Below are 15873 nucleotides of genomic sequence, written 5' to 3'. Positions count from 1 at the left end.
ATATGTGGTCAGTGCTGGTCCAGCTGGGTGTGTGGGAGGCATGGGAGGGAGCTGAGTCTCCTCCAGGAGCCAGGACTACAACCTCAGGATAAGATGGATTCAGCTGAATCCCTTCCCTATGGAAGTGTAAAGGTGTCCTGCAGAGCCAAAATCCCTGCATCCCAGGGCAGTGTGCCTGGTCAGGGACTCAACCGCCAGCCAGGCTCAGCACTCAGCCTGCCCGAGGAGCTGAACAGGCATCTGTAGGGAGATGTGGCGGGGGAAGGAGACCTCCAGCAGCACAGGGGCCTTTTGCTGCTCGGGGTGCTGCATGAGGCTGGAGGCTCACAGCTGCACTGCGTACTTGGGCAGGTTTGAACTGCCTCCTCTGCAGCCAGAGCTCCAGCAGAGCAGGGCTGCATCTCTCCAGGCGTGAGCTCATTTCCTTCTGCAGCACAAGGTCTGAGAGCGGCTACTCAGGGCTGTGGACAACACACTCTGTGCGGCTGGAAAACTTGCTGAATTTCTTTTAATGAGACTCCATCATTAGGACACTTGTCTCTCTCTCTCAGAGAGATGTCCTTCCAAGCTGCGAGCTGCCCTGTAGGATGCAAATCTTTGCCTTAGCATCTCTCTGTTACCTGAAAGCCCAGGGAGATGATGTGGTGAGATGCTAAGTGACATGTCACATTCTACAAGTAAATCTGAGCACTCCTGCCACTTTACAGTGTACCCACCTGGGTGGCTCAGGATCGTCTTCTCCAGAGCCCACGGGCAGAGGTCTCTCCTCTTCCATCCACATTCCAACTCATGACAACAATCTTAGGCCGTGGATCTGAACCAATATTACCCTCAGAGGAAGAGAAAGGATAGGATCATACGGCAGGAGGAAGGTCACTAAGAAACAGTACAGGTTTGTGCCAAGAGAACTCTCACCTAACTTGCCTTTCTTTCTGCTGGAGTGATTGCTCATGTCCAGGATCAGTAGATGCCCAACAGCAGCTCCATCAGCGAGTTCCTCCTGCTGCCGTTGGCAGACACGCAGCAGCTGCAACTCCTGAACTTCTGGCTCTTCCTGGGCATCTACCTGGCTGCCCTCCTCAGCAACGGCCTCATCAGCACAGCCGTAGCCTGCGACCACCACCTGCACACTCCCATGTACTTCTTCCTCCTCAACCTGGCCCTCCTCGACCTGGGCTGCATCTCCACCACTCTCCCCAAAGCCATGGCCAACACCCTCTGGGACACCAGGGCCATCTCCTACTCCGGGTGTGCTGCACAGGTCTTTTTCATTTTCTTCTTCCTCTCAGCAGAGTATTCCCTTCTCACCATCATGTCCTATGACCGCTACATTGCCATCTGCAAGCCCCTTCACTACAGGACCTTGATGAACAGCAGAACTTGTGCCACCATGGCAGCAGCTGCCTGGGGCACTGGTGTTCTCAATTCCCTGCTGCACACTGCCAGTACGTTTTCACTGCCTCTCTGCCAAGGCAATGTTGTCAACCAGTTTTTCTGTGAAATCCCCCAGATCCTCAAGCTCTCCTGCTCAGCCTCCTACCTCAGGGAAGTTGCGCTTATCATTTTTAGTGTCTGTTTAGTCCTTGGGTGCTTTGTTTTCATAGTTGTGTCCTATGTACAGATCATCCTTGCCGTGATAAGGATGCCTTCTGAGCATGGACGGCACAAAGCCTTCTCCACGTGCCTCCCTCACCTGGTTGTGGTTTCCCTAATACTCAGTACTGCCTTTTTTGCCCACCTGAAGCCCCCCTCCGTCTCCTCCCCCTCTATGGACCTGATGGTGGCAGTTTTGTACTCCGTGGTACCTCCAGCAGTGAACCCCCTCATCTACAGCATGAGAAACCAGGAAGTCAAGGACGCAGTGAAAAAAGTGATGATCAAATGTGTTTCAAAAACACTGAGCTGCCTATCTTTTGGAATTTATGGTATGTAATGCAGGTTTTACTGATGCATGCTCTTGTTGTTTTGTTTTGTTCAGTTTTTATAACTGAAATGTATTAAATCTTTTTTTTTTTTTTTAATATTGTAATGTTTTTCACTAAAATATCATTACACGTACCAATTCTTCTTTAGCTTGTAACTTTGTAGTGTAGCGCAGACGTACTGTACATAATGAACTGGACTCTCTGTGAACCTTAACAGAATAAAGGACGTGCAGTCACTCTGTCTTTCCTCCTTCTTGTGAGACATTTCTAAAGCTGTTGGGGTTGGATGTTCTCAGAAACACACAGTCCAGCAGGAAGCCCATGGCTGATCATCAAACTGTGAGCTGACTTCAGCTTGCAACAGTTGACGGGCCATCCCTGGGCTCCTGGCTGGGGTCTGTGCTTTCAGGCTCACATCTGTCAGTGCCTCTGAGAAGCCAGCAGCAGCAGCCGGTTTGCACGATGGTTGTCAGGTTCCCACTTCCTCATTCCCTGTGAGACCCTGCACTAGACAAATTCTTAGATATGAGTTATAAGGTCAGAAGTTACCAAGCTTCCTTCAGGGATTCTTCCATTTTGTACAAAGAGGTGGTCGCTGCCTCCAGGATGGTCTGTGGCAGAGGAATCCTGCACAAAGGTCTGATAAAATTTACCCAGCACCTACAGGAGCCATTCTGGAGCATAGGCTGTTAGGCAGAAAGCTGCCCCTAATGAGATGACTGATATGAGGAGGTCAGGAAAGGGAAGCTCTTCCAGCTGGTTGCTCCCCACGCAATTTCCAAAGTAAACATTCAAGTGTTGTTCTCAGAGCTGACCTACAGCAGCTCTCCTGTTTATGGCAAATGCCCCCTGAAAGCTGTGACCAGCTGGCTGTTCTGTCAGATGAAGCATTTCAAATTGGCATATCGTGTTTCCTTTTAGAATCCTTGAGTTGTTTGTAGTTCTAAGACATTTATCAGCACTCTATTATTTCTTCTCTTTCTTCTGGATACATCGACTCATTCTCTTTGAAGCCATGACTGGCTGCTGAATCACCACAGGAACAAAACCCATAGGCCACCTTTGATCTGCTGAAGCTCAGGCACACAGCCCAGTGACTTCAGAACCTATTCAGGTACCTCCAGCCGATTTTCACCCCCAGCCTTGGATTTCCTGCCTGCATGACCTAATGGCAAACTGTCCTCGAGGACAGAAGCAGCACTACTGCCATCGGAGTTATGAGATACAAATATCTGGATCTAGCATGGAGACTTCTGCTCATGGCTATGTAAACAGAGCAGAAAATACATGACACATCTCCGGATGAGACTTAAGAGGTCTTGTCCCACCTAAATGATTCCATGATTCAGTAGTTCTATAGTGCTGTGATTTCACATTCTGTGATTCCATGACTCACTGATTTTTATGAGTCTGTGACTCTGTGGTTCAGGTATTCCATGATTTTGAGATTCCACAATCCTAAAAGTCGTGGTCTTTGGGTTTTCCAGCAGTAAATGAGGAGGAAACCCATCAGCCATAGCCATGGTCTGTTATTCACTCCTGAGCTTCAGCATGACAACAAAGGCACTGAGTGAACACTGGTAACCTCCCTATGTGTCCTTGTCACCCACCTGTACCCACTATCCACATAGAACCACGGAATGGCCTGGGTTAAAAAGGACAACAGTGATTACCTAGCTTCAACACCCCTGCTGTGTGCAGGGTCACAAGCCACCAGACCAGGCTGTCCAGTGCCACGTCCAGCCTGGCCTTGATTGCCCCATCTACAAACTTCCAGGTCCCTGTCACCAAGCATCTCCAATTTGGCCGCATGTCCCCATTTCCCCATATCTCCATGATGTCTCCGTACTGCCATGATATACTCATATCCCCATGATGTTCCTGTATCTTCATGTCCCCATATCCCTGTGACCCCTTGTCTTCGAAGTATCTCTATAATTTCATCACTGCCCATGTCCCTATTAGTCTTTTACCTCCCAGTGTCCCCAAATGCTGTGTCACAGTTCCCCAAAGGATCAGCATCACACCATGCAGCCTCACAGGACTGGACAGGACTCAGGGATGAGTCCTTGGACAAAGCCTTGATATGGGGATAGTGTCATCTCTGGGTGGTCCTGGAGGACAAAAAGTCCAAGTGTGCTGAGTGCTGGGACCTGGGGGCTTTGGGCTCAATGCCATTGGGATCCCAACACTCAGTGTTCTTCTTCTGATCCTTGGCTTCCTCCTGTTTCCTGGGGCTGGGGAAGGGGATGGCTGCATGCTGGTCCAGTCCATGCCAGGGGAGTCTGTCAAGCCCATGGGCACTTGGGGAGTGGGAGGGGTTGTGGGAGGATAAATGAAGACCTTGCCTCCTTCAGCCTCACCACCTCCTGGAGCACAGAGGAAGGTGAAGGCAGCTGTGATCAGCCTCATGATGCTCCTTGCTGCCCTGTGCTACACAGTGGAAGCTCAGGTGAAGCATCTGTGGGGGATGTGGACTGGGGCTGGAGGTGATTGGCAGTGGGGGTCCCCACTGCGTGTCTCTCTCACTCTCTCCTACTCCTCTCTCCACAGCCACTTGTGCAAGTTCCATACTTGGAATATGCTGTGGTGAGTGCCCAGGTAGCCACTCTGATTGTGCCCAAGGGCAGACTTGCAGGGAGCTCTGCAGTAGCAGGTGGGGTCTGTCCCAGCCTGGTAGAGGCCACCCCTCTACTTGGCATAACCAAATTTCTTCCATTTGCACCCTACTCATTTTTTCTCAGGGTCCCCCAAATCCCATCTCTTAGTGGCTCAAAATGCCCTTTCTTTGGAAACCCATATCCCATCCTTCCTGGATGAGGGAATTGAGTGCAAGCTAAGTAAGTTTGCAGATGATACCAAGCTGGGAGCTGGTGTTGATCTGCCCAATGGGTAAAAAGGCCCTCCAAAGGATTCTGGATAGGCTGAATCACTGGGATGAGGTTAATGGGATGAGGTTCAACAAGGTCAAGTGCCAGGTCCTGCACTTTGACCACAAAAACCCCATACAGTGCTATAGGCTTGGGGCAGAGTAGCTGGATGACTGTGAAGAGGAAAGGGACCTGGGGGTATTGGTCAATGCTTGGCTGAACGTGAGCCAACAGTGTGCCCAGGTGGCCAAAAAGGCCAACAGCATCCTGGCCTGTATTAGAAATAGTGTGGCAAGCAGGAGCAGAGAAGTGATCATCCCTCTGCACTCAGCTCTGGTGAGGCCGCATCTTGAGTACTGTGTTCAGTTTGGGGCTCCTCACTACAAGAAAGACACTGAAGCGCTGGAATGTGTCCAGAGAAGGGCAACAAAACTTGTGAGGGGTCTGGAACACACGTCTTATGAGTAGTGGCTCAGGGAACTGGGATTGTTTGCCCTGGAGAAGACGAGGCTCAGGGGAGACCTCATTGCACCCTACAACTTCCTGAAGGGAGACTGTGATGAGGAGGAGCTTTTCTTGTTCTCCCAGGCAACAAAAAGGACCCGAGGAAATGGCCACAAGTTGTATCAGAAGAGCTTTAGACTGGACATAAGAAGGAACTTCCTCTCTCAGAGAGCGGTCAGGCACTGAAATGGCTGCCCAGGGAGGTGGTGGAGTCACTATCCCTGGCAGTGTTCAAGAAGCATCTAGATAGGGAGCTAGGAGATACGGTTTAGTGTTTTTCTGTAGATATGGTAAAGGGAGGATGGTTGGAGTAGATGATCTTGTAGGTCCTTTCCAACCTTGTGATTCTATGAAAGGGCAGCAGCCTTTCCTCATCTTCCTTGGCCATCTGTCATGAAGAGTCTGTATCTGCTTTGCTACAGTTCAGAGGTGAGAATCAACCCACCATGTCTCTCTGAGCCAAACAATTCCCTAGGCCTGTAAATGCACAGTGATTTAGACTTTGCTGAGTGAATGCTTGTGGTCCTCTCATTAATGAAAAGACTCTTCCGAAAGCATCCCATTCCAGGAGCATGATTTGATTTAGCCTGGCTGGGCCTCAGATCTACACCGTGGTACTGGTGTTCAGAAAGTGGCACACAGGCACGAGACCCATTGTGGGACTCACAGTTGTACAGTGAGCGCTGACGCTACCAGGGGCATGGCTTTCCTGAAGGTCCTCAGCTGCATTTTCCAGCTGGCTGGGGGTGTGCTGGAGACTCCAGGGAACTGCCATTCAAACATGAGCCCAAAACAAACAAACATCATCAGTGAAAGAATGTACTTGTGTCACAGCTTCAGAATGCCTTAAGCTCTGGAATTTGCTGAATAACGCTGCATTTTCAGGTGCCCATTACTCAAACATCTGATGTCATTTAGGATGGCCAAGAATACTCCCATGCCCTGTCTGGCCCCCATCTGATGCTCAGGGAGTAGGTGGCTCTCACAGATCTTGTCTACTACAGATTGCAGGCACTGTTGCATACATCCATGAGTACCACAGGCACCTTGTGCTCATTGAGTGTCTGTTTTTGAGCAAGTAACTTCCACCTTAAGAAACACCAAGGATTCAGACCATGGGCTCACGCATTCAGGCAACGCCTTGTGCTCATCTGCTCCAAGCCAAGATTAGTCCCATCTCCCATAGGTCTGTGCTGAACTGAATCTCAATTCAACCCCAGGCTTTTACATCTGGAGATGAGACACCTGCATTGACTGCCCCAGCTGAATGACAGCCCTGCAAAGGGGAAGTCAGATTGTCCCTGTCCTGTCTGTGTGTCTTTTTTATTAAGGGCCAGGAGCAGAGCTTTCCAGATAAGGCATTTACATTTCTGCTAGGCAAACACGATCTGTTAGGACAACCTAATATAGTAAAAGAGTGCATCTCAAAGTTAGAAGTTAGGTACCGGGGCCCATAACCAAGTAGGATGTGAGGTTACGATAAGGGAGAAGTTTCCTGCACACTAAATGGAAGAAGCCAACCAGAACCAGACTACTTCTATCAAACATGATGAGGTAAAAAGGACAGAGTGAGGAAGACTTTGAGCCTTTGCAAGGAAGATGTCTGATTTCATCCCCATGACCACTGCAGGAAGAACCCAGCTAGAAACAGCGCATATGCCAGACGGAGGGGTGTTGCTGATGGGGTTCACTGTGCGATTGCCATCGAATGGGGAAGCAATACGAACTCAATATGAGTGATAAAGCTTCAACTTTATTGTGACTCTTACACAGCTTATATAGTGCTCCTAATACATGTGTCATTTGTTCACTGGTGAGTAGCCTATAGTTACCAGACAGAATAGCCATAAGAAGCTAGGCGGAATAGCCATATGAAGCAATTATCAAGCAAGACCCATGTGTGGGCTACTGCAGTTAGGACACTCGACGGCTTCCTTAGATTAGCGGATACAAATTCCATTTTTAGTTGTTTACAGCTTGCTTCAAGGACATTGTGTCCTTTGCTTACTGCTTAGTACTTTTCCATGAGTACAAAGTCTGTATTGCGATACAGGCTATGCTCATACACATCTTTGTGGCTGCCATGTTCATGCAGCCATTCTGCAACAGAGGGACAGAATGTAAATGAGTTCCTGGAAAATAATGAATATGAAGATGAGTTCCAGGAAATTGGTTGAATATGTATAGGCTTGGCTTTTAAATATATAATACTTCTGTTTGCTGGTGTGCAAGATAGGAGTGACCCGTTGTGCACCCAGTGCCAAATACATTCATTACAGAATCACAGAATCACAGAATGACCTGCATTGGAAGGGACCTCAAAGATCATGTAGTTCCAACCCCCCTGCCTAGCAGGGCCACCAAACATACACATTTACTAGATCAGGTTGCCCAGAGCCCTGTCCAAACTGGCCTTGAACACCTCCAAGGACGGGGCATCCACAGCCTCCCTGGGCAGCCTGTTCTGGGGCCTAAACACTCTCCTAGTAAAGAACTTCCCCCTAACATCCAACCTAAATCTTCCCTCCTTCAACTTGGATTCATTTCCCCTAGTCCTGCTATTGTCAGCCCTTTTGAAGAGTTTACTCCGCTCTTGGGTGTAGGTTCCCTTCAGGTATTAAAAGGCTGCAATGTGGTCACCCCGCAGCCTTCTTTTCTCCAGGCTGAACAAGCCCAACTCCCTCAGCCTGTCCTCATAGTGGAGGTGCTCCAGCCCCCTGATCATCTTTGTGGCCCTCCTCTGGACCCTTTCCAAAATCTCTATGTCTTTCTTGTACTGAGGGCTCCACACCTGGACACAGTACTCCAGATGGGGCCTCACAAGAGCTCGGGTTATAGAGTTTAATTCTGCAACTAAAAACAGCGCATCTGGAATCAGCCTGTCCAGTGGTGAATAATTTATCTGACATCCAAGTGCCTTTTTCAAAGATGACCCTGCTGTCTATCAGGAGCTTTCAGCTCTTCAGCCCCTGGGAAATCTCCAGAGGAAGCAGTGAGGAAGAGAAACTCAAATCCTCTGTTGAGCTGAGTTGGGTCGGGCTCCTGGGATACAGGGAGCTTATTAAACTGGACGGTGCTGCAGAGAGACAGCTGTGCCTAGGAGCAGCTTTTGTGCACAGCATAGAATGTAGGTGACAGAAGGAGAGGAGAGAAAGGGGAGAGAGCTTCCAGGATGCGTGAGGTGTGAGCAGGCTGTGAGCTCACTGCAGGAGCATTGCACACAGATGTGTGGGGGGAAGGAGCCCCCCGGCAGGGCTTGTGCTGCCACAGCTGCTGCCTGGGGCAGGGGATCACAGCTCCACTGCACAACTAAATGTTTCTGAGGGCCCTCTGTGAGAGGAGAACCAAGGCAGGGATTTTCCATTTCCTGTTCTTAGGGAAAGCAGAAAGAACTGGAGGCTGACATCTAAAAGGGGCTGTTAAATTTGTACACAGCTCAGAGATTCCTGAATTATTCTTTAGTCTATTGATTTTTTTGTGAACATTCACACATGATGTTCTTTCAGCTTCTTTTCTCTCGAATTGTGAAATTATTTGAAATTATCATAATTTTGTTTGGGCATTAATAATTCACTTATCCTGCATGTTTATATTTCAGATACTGAAAGACACAGAGTCTGGGATTGGGGGCTCTAATAGCATTGGGGTAAAGTTATGAGACATGAAACTGATGAAAATATCCAGGGAGATGGGATAAGAATATAAGATGATAGGAAGGTTACAGCCCCATATGCTTCTTTTACTTGTGAAATGAAGAACTCCATGTAATAAAATTCATGTAATAGAACTGAATGAACATTGTCATAAGAGAATGAAAACATTTCATACTACAGCAGAAGGAGTGTCTCTGAAAACGGTCTTTACTTGTCATTCACTTCTGATACAGGACTCCAAGGCCAGGAAAAGAAGTAGATGCCCAACAGCAGCTCCATCAGCAAGTTCCTCCTGCTGCCGTTGGCAGACACGCGACAGCTGCAGCTCCTGCACTTCTGGCTCTTCCTGGGCATCTACCTGGCTGCCCTCCTGGGCAACGGCCTCATCAGCACAGCCGTAGCCTGCGACCGCCGCCTGCACACTCCCATGTACTTCTTCCTCCTCAACCTGGCCCTCCTCGACCTGGGCTGCATCTCCACCACTCTCCCCAAAGCCATGGCCAACACCCTCTGGGACACCAGGGCCATCTCCTACGCAGGATGTGCTGCACAGTTCTTTTTCTTCCTCTTCTTCATGTCAGCAGAGTATTCCCTTCTCACCGTCATGTCCTATGACCGCTACGTTGCCATCTGCAAGCCCCTTCACTATGGAACCTTGATGGACAGCAGAGCTTGTGCCACCATGGCAGCAGCTGCCTGGGGCACTGGTGTTCTCAATTCCCTGCTGCACACTGCCAGTACATTTTCACTGCCTCTCTGCCATGGGAATGTTGTGAACCAGTTGTTCTGTGGAATCCCCCAGATCCTCAAGCTCTCCTGCTCAGCCTCCTACCTCAGGGAAGTTGCGCTTATCATTTTTAGTGTCTGTTTAGTCCTTGGGTGCTTTGTTTTCATAGTTGTGTCCTATGTACAGATCATCCTTGCCGTGATAAGGATGCCTTCTGAGCATGGACGGCACAAAGCCTTCTCCACGTGCCTCCCTCACCTGGTTGTGGTTTCCCTAATACTCAGTACTGCCTTTTTTGCCCACCTGAAGCCCCCCTCCGTCTCCTCCCCCTCTATGGACCTGATGGTGGCAGTTTTGTACTCCGTGGTACCTCCAGCAGTGAACCCCCTCATCTACAGCATGAGAAACCAGGAAGTCAAGGACGCAGTGAAAAAAGTGATGATCAAATGTGTTTCAAAAACACTGAGCTGCCTATCTTTTGGAATTTATGGTATGTAATGCAGGTTTTACTGATGCATGCTCTTGTTGTTTTGTTTTGTTCAGTTTTTATAACTGAAATGTATTAAATCTTTTTTTTTTTTTTTAATATTGTAATGTTTTTCACTAAAATATCATTACACGTACCAATTCTTCTTTAGCTTGTAACTTTGTAGTGTAGCGCAGACGTACTGTACATAATGAACTGGACTCTCTGTGAACCTTAACAGAATAAAGGACGTGCAGTCACTCTGTCTTTCCTCCTTCTTGTGAGACATTTCTAAAGCTGTTGGGGTTGGATGTTCTCAGAAACACACAGTCCAGCAGGAAGCCCATGGCTGATCATCAAACTGTGAGCTGACTTCAGCTTGCAACAGTTGACGGGCCATCCCTGGGCTCCTGGCTGGGGTCTGTGCTTTCAGGCTCACATCTGTCAGTGCCTCTGAGAAGCCAGCAGCAGCAGCCGGTTTGCACGATGGTTGTCAGGTTCCCACTTCCTCATTCCCTGTGAGACCCTGCACTAGACAAATTCTTAGATATGAGTTATAAGGTCAGAAGTTACCAAGCTTCCTTCAGGGATTCTTCCATTTTGTACAAAGAGGTGGTCGCTGCCTCCAGGATGGTCTGTGGCAGAGGAATCCTGCACAAAGGTCTGATAAAATTTACCCAGCACCTACAGGAGCCATTCTGGAGCATAGGCTGTTAGGCAGAAAGCTGCCCCTAATGAGATGACTGATATGAGGAGGTCAGGAAAGGGAAGCTCTTCCAGCTGGTTGCTCCCCACGCAATTTCCAAAGTAAACATTCAAGTGTTGTTCTCAGAGCTGACCTACAGCAGCTCTCCTGTTTATGGCAAATGCCCCCTGAAAGCTGTGACCAGCTGGCTGTTCTGTCAGATGAAGCATTTCAAATTGGCATATCGTGTTTCCTTTTAGAATCCTTGAGTTGTTTGTAGTTCTAAGACATTTATCAGCACTCTATTATTTCTTCTCTTTCTTCTGGATACATCGACTCATTCTCTTTGAAGCCATGACTGGCTGCTGAATCACCACAGGAACAAAACCCATAGGCCACCTTTGATCTGCTGAAGCTCAGGCACACAGCCCAGTGACTTCAGAACCTATTCAGGTACCTCCAGCCGATTTTCACCCCCAGCCTTGGATTTCCTGCCTGCATGACCTAATGGCAAACTGTCCTCGAGGACAGAAGCAGCACTACTGCCATCGGAGTTATGAGATACAAATATCTGGATCTAGCATGGAGACTTCTGCTCATGGCTATGTAAACAGAGCAGAAAATACATGACACATCTCCGGATGAGACTTAAGAGGTCTTGTCCCACCTAAATGATTCCATGATTCAGTAGTTCTATAGTGCTGTGATTTCACATTCTGTGATTCCATGACTCACTGATTTTTATGAGTCTGTGACTCTGTGGTTCAGGTATTCCATGATTTTGAGATTCCACAATCCTAAAAGTCGTGGTCTTTGGGTTTTCCAGCAGTAAATGAGGAGGAAACCCATCAGCCATAGCCATGGTCTGTTATTCACTCCTGAGCTTCAGCATGACAACAAAGGCACTGAGTGAACACTGGTAACCTCCCTATGTGTCCTTGTCACCCACCTGTACCCACTATCCACATAGAACCACGGAATGGCCTGGGTTAAAAAGGACAACAGTGATTACCTAGCTTCAACACCCCTGCTGTGTGCAGGGTCACAAGCCACCAGACCAGGCTGTCCAGTGCCACGTCCAGCCTGGCCTTGATTGCCCCATCTACAAACTTCCAGGTCCCTGTCACCAAGCATCTCCAATTTGGCCGCATGTCCCCATTTCCCCATATCTCCATGATGTCTCCGTACTGCCATGATATACTCATATCCCCATGATGTTCCTGTATCTTCATGTCCCCATATCCCTGTGACCCCTTGTCTTCGAAGTATCTCTATAATTTCATCACTGCCCATGTCCCTATTAGTCTTTTACCTCCCAGTGTCCCCAAATGCTGTGTCACAGTTCCCCAAAGGATCAGCATCACACCATGCAGCCTCACAGGACTGGACAGGACTCAGGGATGAGTCCTTGGACAAAGCCTTGATATGGGGATAGTGTCATCTCTGGGTGGTCCTGGAGGACAAAAAGTCCAAGTGTGCTGAGTGCTGGGACCTGGGGGCTTTGGGCTCAATGCCATTGGGATCCCAACACTCAGTGTTCTTCTTCTGATCCTTGGCTTCCTCCTGTTTCCTGGGGCTGGGGAAGGGGATGGCTGCATGCTGGTCCAGTCCATGCCAGGGGAGTCTGTCAAGCCCATGGGCACTTGGGGAGTGGGAGGGGTTGTGGGAGGATAAATGAAGACCTTGCCTCCTTCAGCCTCACCACCTCCTGGAGCACAGAGGAAGGTGAAGGCAGCTGTGATCAGCCTCATGATGCTCCTTGCTGCCCTGTGCTACACAGTGGAAGCTCAGGTGAAGCATCTGTGGGGGATGTGGACTGGGGCTGGAGGTGATTGGCAGTGGGGGTCCCCACTGCGTGTCTCTCTCACTCTCTCCTACTCCTCTCTCCACAGCCACTTGTGCAAGTTCCATACTTGGAATATGCTGTGGTGAGTGCCCAGGTAGCCACTCTGATTGTGCCCAAGGGCAGACTTGCAGGGAGCTCTGCAGTAGCAGGTGGGGTCTGTCCCAGCCTGGTAGAGGCCACCCCTCTACTTGGCATAACCAAATTTCTTCCATTTGCACCCTACTCATTTTTTCTCAGGGTCCCCCAAATCCCATCTCTTAGTGGCTCAAAATGCCCTTTCTTTGGAAACCCATATCCCATCCTTCCTGGATGAGGGAATTGAGTGCAAGCTAAGTAAGTTTGCAGATGATACCAAGCTGGGAGCTGGTGTTGATCTGCCCAATGGGTAAAAAGGCCCTCCAAAGGATTCTGGATAGGCTGAATCACTGGGATGAGGTTAATGGGATGAGGTTCAACAAGGTCAAGTGCCAGGTCCTGCACTTTGACCACAAAAACCCCATACAGTGCTATAGGCTTGGGGCAGAGTAGCTGGATGACTGTGAAGAGGAAAGGGACCTGGGGGTATTGGTCAATGCTTGGCTGAACGTGAGCCAACAGTGTGCCCAGGTGGCCAAAAAGGCCAACAGCATCCTGGCCTGTATTAGAAATAGTGTGGCAAGCAGGAGCAGAGAAGTGATCATCCCTCTGCACTCAGCTCTGGTGAGGCCGCATCTTGAGTACTGTGTTCAGTTTGGGGCTCCTCACTACAAGAAAGACACTGAAGCGCTGGAATGTGTCCAGAGAAGGGCAACAAAACTTGTGAGGGGTCTGGAACACACGTCTTATGAGTAGTGGCTCAGGGAACTGGGATTGTTTGCCCTGGAGAAGACGAGGCTCAGGGGAGACCTCATTGCACCCTACAACTTCCTGAAGGGAGACTGTGATGAGGAGGAGCTTTTCTTGTTCTCCCAGGCAACAAAAAGGACCCGAGGAAATGGCCACAAGTTGTATCAGAAGAGCTTTAGACTGGACATAAGAAGGAACTTCCTCTCTCAGAGAGCGGTCAGGCACTGAAATGGCTGCCCAGGGAGGTGGTGGAGTCACTATCCCTGGCAGTGTTCAAGAAGCATCTAGATAGGGAGCTAGGAGATACGGTTTAGTGTTTTTCTGTAGATATGGTAAAGGGAGGATGGTTGGAGTAGATGATCTTGTAGGTCCTTTCCAACCTTGTGATTCTATGAAAGGGCAGCAGCCTTTCCTCATCTTCCTTGGCCATCTGTCATGAAGAGTCTGTATCTGCTTTGCTACAGTTCAGAGGTGAGAATCAACCCACCATGTCTCTCTGAGCCAAACAATTCCCTAGGCCTGTAAATGCACAGTGATTTAGACTTTGCTGAGTGAATGCTTGTGGTCCTCTCATTAATGAAAAGACTCTTCCGAAAGCATCCCATTCCAGGAGCATGATTTGATTTAGCCTGGCTGGGCCTCAGATCTACACCGTGGTACTGGTGTTCAGAAAGTGGCACACAGGCACGAGACCCATTGTGGGACTCACAGTTGTACAGTGAGCGCTGACGCTACCAGGGGCATGGCTTTCCTGAAGGTCCTCAGCTGCATTTTCCAGCTGGCTGGGGGTGTGCTGGAGACTCCAGGGAACTGCCATTCAAACATGAGCCCAAAACAAACAAACATCATCAGTGAAAGAATGTACTTGTGTCACAGCTTCAGAATGCCTTAAGCTCTGGAATTTGCTGAATAACGCTGCATTTTCAGGTGCCCATTACTCAAACATCTGATGTCATTTAGGATGGCCAAGAATACTCCCATGCCCTGTCTGGCCCCCATCTGATGCTCAGGGAGTAGGTGGCTCTCACAGATCTTGTCTACTACAGATTGCAGGCACTGTTGCATACATCCATGAGTACCACAGGCACCTTGTGCTCATTGAGTGTCTGTTTTTGAGCAAGTAACTTCCACCTTAAGAAACACCAAGGATTCAGACCATGGGCTCACGCATTCAGGCAACGCCTTGTGCTCATCTGCTCCAAGCCAAGATTAGTCCCATCTCCCATAGGTCTGTGCTGAACTGAATCTCAATTCAACCCCAGGCTTTTACATCTGGAGATGAGACACCTGCATTGACTGCCCCAGCTGAATGACAGCCCTGCAAAGGGGAAGTCAGATTGTCCCTGTCCTGTCTGTGTGTCTTTTTTATTAAGGGCCAGGAGCAGAGCTTTCCAGATAAGGCATTTACATTTCTGCTAGGCAAACACGATCTGTTAGGACAACCTAATATAGTAAAAGAGTGCATCTCAAAGTTAGAAGTTAGGTACCGGGGCCCATAACCAAGTAGGATGTGAGGTTACGATAAGGGAGAAGTTTCCTGCACACTAAATGGAAGAAGCCAACCAGAACCAGACTACTTCTATCAAACATGATGAGGTAAAAAGGACAGAGTGAGGAAGACTTTGAGCCTTTGCAAGGAAGATGTCTGATTTCATCCCCATGACCACTGCAGGAAGAACCCAGCTAGAAACAGCGCATATGCCAGACGGAGGGGTGTTGCTGATGGGGTTCACTGTGCGATTGCCATCGAATGGGGAAGCAATACGAACTCAATATGAGTGATAAAGCTTCAACTTTATTGTGACTCTTACACAGCTTATATAGTGCTCCTAATACATGTGTCATTTGTTCACTGGTGAGTAGCCTATAGTTACCAGACAGAATAGCCATAAGAAGCTAGGCGGAATAGCCATATGAAGCAATTATCAAGCAAGACCCATGTGTGGGCTACTGCAGTTAGGACACTCGACGGCTTCCTTAGATTAGCGGATACAAATTCCATTTTTAGTTGTTTACAGCTTGCTTCAAGGACATTGTGTCCTTTGCTTACTGCTTAGTACTTTTCCATGAGTACAAAGTCTGTATTGCGATACAGGCTATGCTCATACACATCTTTGTGGCTGCCATGTTCATGCAGCCATTCTGCAACAGAGGGACAGAATGTAAATGAGTTCCTGGAAAATAATGAATATGAAGATGAGTTCCAGGAAATTGGTTGAATATGTATAGGCTTGGCTTTTAAATATATAATACTTCTGTTTGCTGGTGTGCAAGATAGGAGTGACCCGTTGTGCACCCAGTGCCAAATACATTCATTACAGAATCACAGAATCACAGAATGACCTGCATTGGAAGGGACCTCAAAGATCATG

General features: G+C 48.6%; 2 protein-coding genes across 2 annotated transcripts; both read left to right on the top strand.

Annotated features, from left to right (window-relative positions):
- The first annotated feature begins 744 nt into the window (after window positions 1-744).
- Window positions 745-1933, top strand: LOC146754743 (olfactory receptor 14C36-like). The gene is made up of 2 exons (XM_085527430.1): window positions 745-759; window positions 959-1933. The coding sequence occupies exon 2, from the start codon at window positions 968-970 to the stop codon at window positions 1931-1933; it is 966 nt and encodes a 321-aa protein (XP_085383556.1). The 5' UTR covers window positions 745-759; window positions 959-967.
- Window positions 1934-9202: 7269 nt separating this feature from the next.
- LOC146754742 (olfactory receptor 14J1-like) lies at window positions 9203-10177 on the top strand. The gene has a single exon (XM_085527429.1). The coding sequence runs from the start codon at window positions 9212-9214 to the stop codon at window positions 10175-10177; it is 966 nt and encodes a 321-aa protein (XP_085383555.1). The 5' UTR covers window positions 9203-9211.
- The last annotated feature ends 5696 nt before the right edge of the window (window positions 10178-15873 follow it).

This window comes from Coturnix japonica, chromosome 38 (assembly GCF_054131305.1).
Source record: "Coturnix japonica strain WE chromosome 38, WE-NBRP24, whole genome shotgun sequence".
Lineage (NCBI taxonomy): Eukaryota > Metazoa > Chordata > Aves > Galliformes > Phasianidae > Coturnix > Coturnix japonica.
This window is presented reverse-complemented; position numbering and strand designations above follow the sequence as displayed.

Bases quoted from the DNA above. Each gene is read 5' to 3' on its own strand.
- LOC146754743 (XM_085527430.1), top strand. From the start codon at position 968: ATGCCCAACAGCAGCTCCATCAGCGAGTTCCTCCTGCTGCCGTTGGCA.
- LOC146754742 (XM_085527429.1), top strand. From the start codon at position 9,212: ATGCCCAACAGCAGCTCCATCAGCAAGTTCCTCCTGCTGCCGTTGGCA.